At 48.5% G+C, this 9,547-nt stretch overlaps 2 protein-coding genes across 4 annotated transcripts in view; one reads left to right on the forward strand and one right to left on the reverse strand.

Moving 5' to 3' along the window:
- The window catches only part of bub1ba (BUB1 mitotic checkpoint serine/threonine kinase Ba), a 6,904-nt gene extending 2,980 nt beyond the window's left edge, over window positions 1-3,924 (reverse strand). Inside the window, exons 1-6 of one of the 3 annotated variants that reach the window (XM_056363606.1) lie at window positions 3,784-3,924; window positions 2,211-2,824; window positions 1,645-1,699; window positions 1,255-1,430; window positions 493-587; window positions 9-115 (exon numbers count right to left, since the gene is read on the reverse strand). In XM_056363606.1, coding sequence (XP_056219581.1) covers window positions 9-115; window positions 493-587; window positions 1,255-1,430; window positions 1,645-1,691 — 425 coding nt within the window. In that variant the 5' untranslated portion in view covers window positions 1,692-1,699; window positions 2,211-2,824; window positions 3,784-3,924. Of the gene's footprint in view, window positions 1-8; window positions 116-492; window positions 588-1,254; window positions 1,431-1,644; window positions 1,737-2,210; window positions 3,516-3,783 lie in introns of those variants that run through there. The other 2 variants (XM_056363607.1, XM_056363608.1) reach the window with 2 other exon arrangements.
- Window positions 3,896-9,278, forward strand: LOC130160841 (kunitz-type protease inhibitor 1-like). The gene is made up of 10 exons (XM_056363609.1): window positions 3,896-4,547; window positions 5,155-5,306; window positions 5,651-5,792; window positions 6,367-6,537; window positions 7,318-7,353; window positions 7,454-7,582; window positions 7,668-7,718; window positions 7,805-7,975; window positions 8,131-8,202; window positions 8,303-9,278. The coding sequence occupies exons 1-10, from the start codon at window positions 4,112-4,114 to the stop codon at window positions 8,482-8,484; spliced, it is 1,542 nt and encodes a 513-aa protein (XP_056219584.1). The 5' UTR covers window positions 3,896-4,111; the 3' UTR covers window positions 8,485-9,278.
- The last annotated feature ends 269 nt before the right edge of the window (window positions 9,279-9,547 follow it).

The following is a 9,547-nucleotide window of genomic DNA, read 5'->3' on the forward strand; positions in this document are numbered from 1 at the left end:
TTAATTACCCAGCAGGCCGTGCAGCAGCAGACAGGGACTCATCATAGATCTGGAAGGAGGGGGCTGCGGCTGGACCTGAGTCTCTGCTCTGAGAGGGTTGGGCTTCAGGAAGCACCTGGGACACACACACACACACACACACACACGCACACGCACACGCACACGCACGCACGCACGCACGCACGCACGCACACACACACACACACACACACACACACACACACACACACACACACACACACGCGCACACACACACGCACACACGCACACACACACACGCACACACACACGCACGCACACACACACGCACGCACACGCTGTTGGTCATGTGACATCAACCTTTCACGTGGTTAACGACCACACACACATCATGGTGTAGTAGTACTGTCGTAGTACAGTCATAGTACAGTAGCAGTGTAGTAGTACTGTCGTAGAACAGTAGTAATACTGTAGTAGTACCGTCATAGTACTGTAGTAGTAATGTAGTAGTACCTGTTGTTGTGAGGTCCTCAGCAGTAACAGTCTCATCTTCTCCTCCAGCTCGACACTCAGCTGCTCCTTCACCTCCCTCAGATGTTTCAGTCTCTCTGTAAGAAACAGTCCTCAGGTCAGTGAACGCATCACAGTCCTCAGGTCAGTGAACGCATCACAGTCCTCAGGTCAGTGAACGCATCACAGTCCTCAGGTCAGTGAACGCATCACAGTCCTCAGGTCAGTGAACACATCAGTCACAGTCCTCAGGTCAGTGAACGCATCACAGTCCTCAGGTCAGTGAACGCATCAGTCACAGTCCTCAGGTCAGTGAACGCATCACAGTCCTCAGGTCAGTGAACACATCACAGTCCTCAGGTCAGTGAACACATCACAGTCCTCAGGTCAGTGAACGCATCAGTCACAGTCCTCAGGTCAGTGAACACATCAGTCACAGTCCTCAGGTCAGTGAACGCATCACAGTCCTCAGGTCAGTGAACGCATCACAGTCCTCAGGTCAGTGAACGCATCACAGTCCTCAGGTCAGTGAACGCATCACAGTCCTCAGGTCAGTGAACACATCAGTCACAGTCCTCAGGTCAGTGAACGCATCACAGTCCTCAAGTCAGTGAACGCATCAGTCACAGTCCTCAGGTCAGTGAACGCATCACAGTCCTCAGGTCAGTGAACGCATCAGTCACAGTCCTCAGGTCAGTGAACACATCAGTCACAGTCCTCAGGTCAGTGAACGCATCAGTCACAGTCTCAGGTCAGTGAACGCACCGTCCATCTCCCCCTGCCTCTGCTGAAAGTATCTCTGGGCTCGGAGCTCCTCGAAGCTGAACTCCTCTCCTCCTCTCATCAGCAGCTTGTTGCAGTACGCACTCCACTGGCTGGCTCCGCCCTCCTCCTGAAGCCCCATCCTTCCGCTCAGGTGTGTCCCACTCTGATCGGCTGTGCTGCAGCCAATCGGGAAACACGTGGAGGAGTCAGACTATTGAACGTTTCCCAGCAAGTTTACAGTGAGAGTGACGTCAGTACGAGGAGCAACAGAGAGGAAGGTTGTGTGTCATGAGTTTAATGTTTTTTTTAATAAAAGCATCAGACAGAAAAAATAAATACAGAGACACCTTTGTCCCCTCTGGGCTTCTGTAGAGCGCCATGAACACTTACTGTGAGTCCACGGACGGTCCCACCTGCATCACTGACCCCTCTGCCATGACTGCACCTGGACGGAACGGACCAATCAGAGCTCAGCACTCAGTCTGAACCAATCACAAGCGAGAGAGAGAGAGAGAGAGAGAGAGAGAGAAGAGAGAGAGACAGAGAGAGAGAGAGAGAGAGAGAGAGAGAGAGAGAGAGAAAGAGAGAGAGACAGAGACACAGAGAGAGAGACAGAGAGAGACAGAGACAGACAGAGACAGACAGACAGACAGACAGACAGACAGACAGACAGACAGACACAGTTTGTCTGAACCTGATTAAACACGGGACATTCGTGTTCCCAATTAACTCTGTAAAGCGGTTTCATCCGGATCAAACCTCGCGATGAGCAGGTTCATTATAACCTGCCGGTCTCACGGAGGTGTTCGCTAACGTCTCTAACGTCGTCAGTCGTTAACCCGGTTTAACCCGGTTTAACTCGGTTTAACTCAGACAACAGGTGGGTAGAAGAAACATTCAAACTCCCGCCGTTTCATCAACACACGAGAGTCCGAGTGAAAAGGTTGTTTTCTTACCTTGTAGTTGACAAATGTTTATACGGGTTCAAACGGAGCCGCCGTCAGAGCTGCGCGGTTTAAATTTTATGCGCGTGCTCTGATTGGACGATTTCATGAGAACGATTCATACGTCATTTCCGTCGTCGCAGCGTCCCCGCTGGTGGGAGTGTGAACTGCACAGGGACAGTGTTACACTCGGTTACACTACACCTCTACTGTGTGTGCGTGTGTGTGTGTTTGCGTGCGTGTGTGTGTTTGCGTGCGTGTGTGTGTGTTCAGAGCTGTTCTGGTCCAGCAGAGTCCTGATGCTGGAGAGTCCTGGACCTGCAGAGTCTTGGTCCAGCAGAGTCCTGATCCAGCAGACACCTGGTCCTGCAGAGTCCTGGTCCAGCAGAGTCTTGATCCAGCAGAGTCCTGATCCAGCAGAGACCTGGTCCTGCAGAGTCCTGGTCCAGCAGAGTCTTGATCCAGCAGAGTCCTGATCCAGCAGAGACCTGGTCCTGCAGAGTCCTGGTCCAGCAGAGTCCTGATCCAGCAAACATGAATAATGGAGTGTGAGGGCAGCAGGACTCAGTCCTAAAACCAGAACCATGTTCCCTGGTCCAGAAGTCTCTGGGTGTTTTGTTCGATGGCTGAAATAAGGTTCAACAACATGAGAAACGACAGATTCTTATAATTGGTGATAATAAATAAATAAAGAAGAACACAGATAAATACACTCAGATTATATTCAGAGCTCAGAATCTAATTTTTTTTTTTAAGAAAATAATAAACCTGGTGTAAGTTTATATTAGATCATTAAAAAATAAAAACACTCATAATTATCGTTATTATGTGTTAAGTAGGCGCGGTGGTGCAGTGGTTAGCGCTGTCGCCTCACAGCAAGAGGGTGCCGGGTTCGAGTCCCGGCTCGGACACGGGATCTTTCTGTGTGGAGTTTGCATGTTCTCCCCCTGCCAGTGTGGGTTCTCTCCGGGTTCTCCGGGTTCCTCCCAGAGACATGCAAACTGGGGACTAGGCTAATTGGAGAATCTAAATTGAGAGTGTGAATGGTTGTCTGTCTCTATGTGTTTGCCCTGCGATGGACTGGCGACCTGTCCAGGGTGTACCCCGCCTCTCCCGCGACCCTACTAGAGGATAAGCGGTAGAAAATGAATGAATGAATGAGTGTGTTAAGTATCAAATAATAAGTAAAATAAAGGTCCTGAAACATTTGTTGTTTCAAAGAAAAAGATTTTTAGTTATAACTCACAGAGAATGTGATATGACGTATACCTATATTATCATCACATATATATACATCCTCTGGATATATGGAGATATACTTTTATAACATATCATATCTATGATGCATTTTTATTTATAATATCCATATATTTTAACAATATATATTTAATTTATAAATACAAGTTTATTAAAACAACACATGTAGACATACTGTATATCATTAGTTTATGGAAATTTACGTGAATTCTATCATTTTATAATTTATTTATTAAAATATTCACAATGAAACAACAAAAACTTAATGATGTAGTATTTTCCACCAGACCTTTATTTTGAAAAGCTTCCTGAATCTGACCGAATGTACCTGTTGAGGAGCGGCGGTGTCTCCGCCTCCTTCTGGTGTGGCCACACCTGAGTGACGTCAGAGTAACTGGCCAGCCAGGGGAGTGTCTGCTTCTCTTCCTGTCGCCTGTGAGACAGGTGAGACACACCTGAGCAGGTGAACGGACGGAGCAGGGACTGACGGTTCAAACAGACCGTTTGTTTTTCACCGTTTAACGTTTAAATTAACGGCAGAAGCGGAAAACGCTTCGTCTCTTCAGCTGACCTGAACCTGTGAGAGCGGAGCGGTTGGAGTGTCAGGAGGCGGTAAGCTGCTCTTCCTCAAACACTCACACTGACTGCTGCTGAAAATGCCTCCATCCTCCTCTTCCTCCCCCCGGCTGCCGCTCCTCCTCCTCCTCCTCCTCCCTCTGCTTCGGCGCGGCGGCGCGGCAGAGGACGCGGACTGCAGCGGCACTTTCCGCCCCGGTCAGGAAGACTTCGTGCTGGACGCGGAGGACGCGGTGAAGGAGGGTGCGGTTCTGTTGGCCACTGCGCGCGTCCGCTCCCCGGAGGCCTGTGAGCGCGAGTGCTGCGGGAAACCGCGCTGCAATCTGGCGTTGCTGGAGCCGCGCGGCACCGGAGCGGCGGAGGCGGCGGCGAAAGAGGAGGACATGCGCACGTGTGTCCTGTTTAACTGCATCCACAGAAACCGCTTCGTGTGCAGGTTCGTGAACCAGGCCGGATACCTTAGCTACTTCAGAGAGTCCGTGTTCCTGAAACACCTGGAGGGGCCGCAGGAGCCAGGTGAGCCCCCACCTGGACAGTATCAATCAATACTGATCAATAGTGATCATAGATCAATACTGCAGTCATTGGTTACACATCGGCCAATGAGTCTGATCAGTGTCATAGATGATCACGACTGCAGTCACACAAAACCTGGTGGACATCATCAGTGTGATGTCATACAGGAGAGAGTGATGTCATACAGAAGAGAGTGTGATGTCGTACAGAAGAGTGATGTCATAGATGAGACAGTGTGATGTCATAGCGAGACAGTGTGATGTCATACAGGACAGTTTGATGTCATAGTGAGACAGTGTGATGTCGTACAGAAGAGTGTGATGTCATAGATGAGACAGTGTGATGTCATAGCGAGACAGTGTGATGTCATACAGGACAGTTTGATGTCATAGTGAGACAGTGTGATGTCATAGCGAGACAGTGTGATGTCATACAGGACAGTTCGATGTCATAGTGAGAGTGTGATGTCGTACAGGACAGAGTGTGATGTCATAGACGAGAGTGTGATGTCATAGTTAGACAGTGTGATGTCATACAGGAGACAGTTTGATGTCATACAGGAAACAGTTTAATAAACATGATTCCTCTGTGACATCACTGTCTCCAGGTGAACCCATTGTGAACGCAGGTCGTGATGTCATCGTTCAGCCCAGAGAGACTGTGACCCTGAATGGAACCGAGAGCCTGGCGCTGGGCGACGCCCAGATCACAGACCACCAGTGGAGTCTGCTGAGCGGAGACCCCAGTGTCAAGATGGAGGTAAGACCTGCTGAGTCACAGAGGGCCGGGCTTAACACAGGTAGACCAGGCAGGGTACGTACTTTCATCTTTGACGTACAGCGCTGCAGCGTTTATGGAACCAAACTCCATTCAACATTCTTACAAGTTGGTGTTCCCCTTGTTTTCATTGAGAACAGTGATAGGATGGTTGTGTACAGGTGAGTCTGCAGGTGGGTTTGGCGTGTTGTGTGATCCTCCAGATCACTCTATGTTTTTAATTCCTCTCTGGAGAAGAAAACTTCTGCTTAACGCACACTGAACCTGCTCCTGTGCGTCCAGGTGATTCACTGTTAAACTGGTTTATTTTGAATGTGGTTCTGCAGAAGACGGATCTACCTGACCAGGTGCGGCTCTCCAACCTGCAGCCGGGCTCGTACGTCTTCCAGCTGACCGTCACCGACTCCAACGACCTGTCAGGTGTTGCCAAGGTTACCGTCCTGGTCCTCAGCCCGGAGATGTCCAGCTGTGAGTGCTCATGGGAAATGTAGTCCACTGTTTTTCCCTCCAAACACACGTAAATCAGATCATGTGATCAGAACTGCCTCATTGACACTTTATTGATCAGTAGAACTGATAGAAACAGTTCAGTCGATCAGAGTGTTGTGACGTTTAGTGAATCAGTGTTTGTGTTTTCACACTGAGGATCCACACCTGACTTAAACAGGTCAGACTGGAATACCTGCCCCACACACACACACACACACACACACACACACACACACACACACACACACACACACACACACACACACACACACACACACACTCAGAACTGTTTATAGACTGCGTGTGTTAAAGTGTTGATATAAGTCGGGTCATAAAACTGTTGAGTAAATACAGCGTTACCATAGTAACCAGAGTGACGACACAGCTGATACGATGACACTCCCTTTAAAGTGGCACACACAGTCACACACACACACACACACAGTTGTTGTTTAATGAATTACAATATCAACTTGATGATCAACACACTGTCACACTCACTGAGCTTTCTGTCGTTGTGCTTCTTCCTGATGATGTCACCTTCCTGCATCAGTGTACTGTCTGGCTCCGGAGAAGGTCGGTCCATGTCGCGCCATGTTTCCTCGCTGGCGTTACGACGCTGCGGCGGGCGTCTGTGAGCAGTTTGTGTTCGGAGGCTGTAAACCGAACCACAACAACTACCTGAGTGAGCACGAGTGTTTGACCGCCTGTGGAGGAGTCACAGGTGAGTACACACCTGACACACACCTGATACACACCTGAACACACCTGATACACACCTGACACACACCTGACACACACTTGATACACACCTGATACACACCTGATACACACCTGAACACACACCTGACACACACCTGATACACACCTGATACATACCTGATACACACCTGAACACACACCTGAACACACACCTGATACATACCTGATACACACCTGACACACACCTGATACACACCTGATACATACCTGATACACACCTGAACACACCTGACACACACCTGACACACACCTGAACACACCTGATACACACCTGATACACACCTGAACACACACCTGACACACACCTGATACACACCTGATACATACCTGATACACACCTGAACACACACCTGAACACACACCTGATACATACCTGATACACACCTGACACACACCTGACACACACCTGATACATACCTGATACACACCTGAACACACACCTGACACACACCTGATACACACCTGAACACACACACCTGACACACACCTGATACACACCTGATACATACCTGATACACACCTGAACACACACCTGACACACACCTGATACACACCTGAACACACACCTGACACACACCTGAACACACCTGAACACACACCTGACACACACCTGATACACACCTGAACACACCTGAACACACCTGATACACACCTGACACACACCTGACACACACCTGATACACACCTGATACATACCTGATACACACCTGCACACAGACTGATTATGTCTTTTTGTCCACAGCGACGGCAGAGAGGGGCGTCACTCTCCCCGCCACAGGTCAGTCCCACAATACACTTCTTCCTATCAGCATGTTCATGATGTGACAAGATAAACGTGTGTGTGTGTGTGTGGTGTGTGTGTGTGTGTGTGTGTTAAGAGGTGTGTGGGTCGGTGTGTCGTCCCGATCAGCTGACCTGCGGCAGCGGCTGTTGTCTGGAAAGAAGTCTGGAGTGTGACGGTGTGAAGCATTGCAGCGACGGATCAGACGAGGGGCACTGCAACAAACGTAACATACACACAAACACACACAGCCATAGACACACAAGACTAAACACACACACAGCAGTGATCTTCCTCCTCCTCTTCCTCAGTGAACCAGACCTTCAGTCGCCTGCTGAGTATCGATGTCAACCAGACCAAAGGTCAGTGTCTTCAGTCTCAGCTACATCGACTCATTAGCCCTTGAAGCTAAGCTAATATGCTACATGCTAATATCACGCAACCCCAGCTCGGTGCACAGAGCCCCCCCACACCGGTCCTTGTCGGGCGAGTCACACTCGCTGGTACTACGACCCCCTGAACAGGAAGTGTCACCATTTCACGTTCGGCGGCTGCGACGGAAACGACAACAACTTTGAGGAGGAAGACAAGTGCAGCGACACCTGCGCCGGAGTGACAGGTACGACACACAAGACGAGTAGTCCAGGTAGTCCAGGTGATTCAGGTAGTCCAGGTAGAGCAGGTAGTCTAGGTAACCAGGTGGTCGAGGTAGATGTAATAGCCTGATCGCCACAGTTTGACAGGACGTGGATTTGACGTGGTCTCTTTGTGCAGAGCGTCACGTGTTCTCCAGAGGGATGTTTGACCGTTTTGAGAAGGAGGTGGGGGAGGAGTCTGACGACTCAGGTGAGATCACCTGTAACATAAAGACTACAGTCACATGTTGTTCCTACCTGGTGCTTTACAGTGTAGCTGACAGGAAGTGACCTCACTGTGTCCTCCTCAGGCTCTATAGCGTTGGCTGTGTTCCTGTCAGTGGCCATCTTGGCTCTGTTGGCCATCATGACCTACTGCTTCCTGAAGGGCCGGCGGGAGCACTCCCATAGGCCCGTCTCCACAGGCCCCGCCCATGTGGCGCTGTCAGAGCAGGACACGCTCGTTTACAACAGCACCACCAAACCTGTATGATGTCATCACCTCACCTATGTGACATCATCATCATTCACAACAGCACCACCAAACAATGTCATCGCCATGACGACCACAGACCTGTATGACGTCATCACTTTTGTCGCTGTGACAACCACAGACTTGTGTAAGGTCATCACTGCGGTTGCTGTGGAGACTGGTCCCAGCTGTTTCTGTTTCTTCCTGTTTCCAGGTGTTTCCAGATGTTGTTCCTACTTCACTGTAATGCCCCTCCCCCTCCTGTCAAATGTAAAGTAGATTATTATCAATCATTTCAATATTGTGGAAAGTCAATTATTGAATCAACATATTGATTGATTGATTGATGGATTGCTTTGTAATCAGCTGTTTTGCGTGCAAACATATTTCTGTTCGTTGGGTTTCTGCTCAGGTGTGTGTGTGATATATTTATGAATTCTGTTTGTTGGGTCTCAGGTTATGAAGTTATATTTGTTTTAAAGGAGCTGTATGTAAGTTTAAGCTAATGCTACATAGCTAACGTTAGCATTAGCATTAGTATTATCAGCTGTTTGCTTACCAGTCTAGAAAAAACTTAATTCCTCTGGAGACAACAGCTGAAAAAACACCAATGATAAGTGCTACTGAAGTTAGCATGCTAACAGCTAGCTCTCTGATAGCAACTCACTGACGTGTCATTACCTGATGCTGAAGCTGCGTCACCTGGTCGACCCTCAGCAGCAGAGGAAACTTTGATACAGAACCTTAAATGATCTCAGGTGTTTCTTATCTCATCTTGTTTTTATTGTGTCATTCACCAATAAAGCCTCATGAAGAAGAAACTTTGTTTATTAATTTATAACTTTTAAGACTATAACTATAACTACATTCTTAACTATTAAGACTATTAACTATTTATTTCTTCAACTGTTTTAGTTTTTCTTGCAGCTCGTCTCTGAGACATAGGATCTGAACCGTCACCATGACAACCGAGGAAGGCCAAGAGATGTGGCTGAAAGCTTCAGAAACCAGTTAACAAGCAGTTAAAGTGAATTAAATGAGTCGTTTGTTTAATTACTGATTATAACTTAGTCATAACAACAGC

This window comes from Seriola aureovittata, chromosome 19 (genome assembly GCF_021018895.1).
Source record: "Seriola aureovittata isolate HTS-2021-v1 ecotype China chromosome 19, ASM2101889v1, whole genome shotgun sequence".
NCBI classification, from domain to species: domain Eukaryota; kingdom Metazoa; phylum Chordata; class Actinopteri; order Carangiformes; family Carangidae; genus Seriola; species Seriola aureovittata.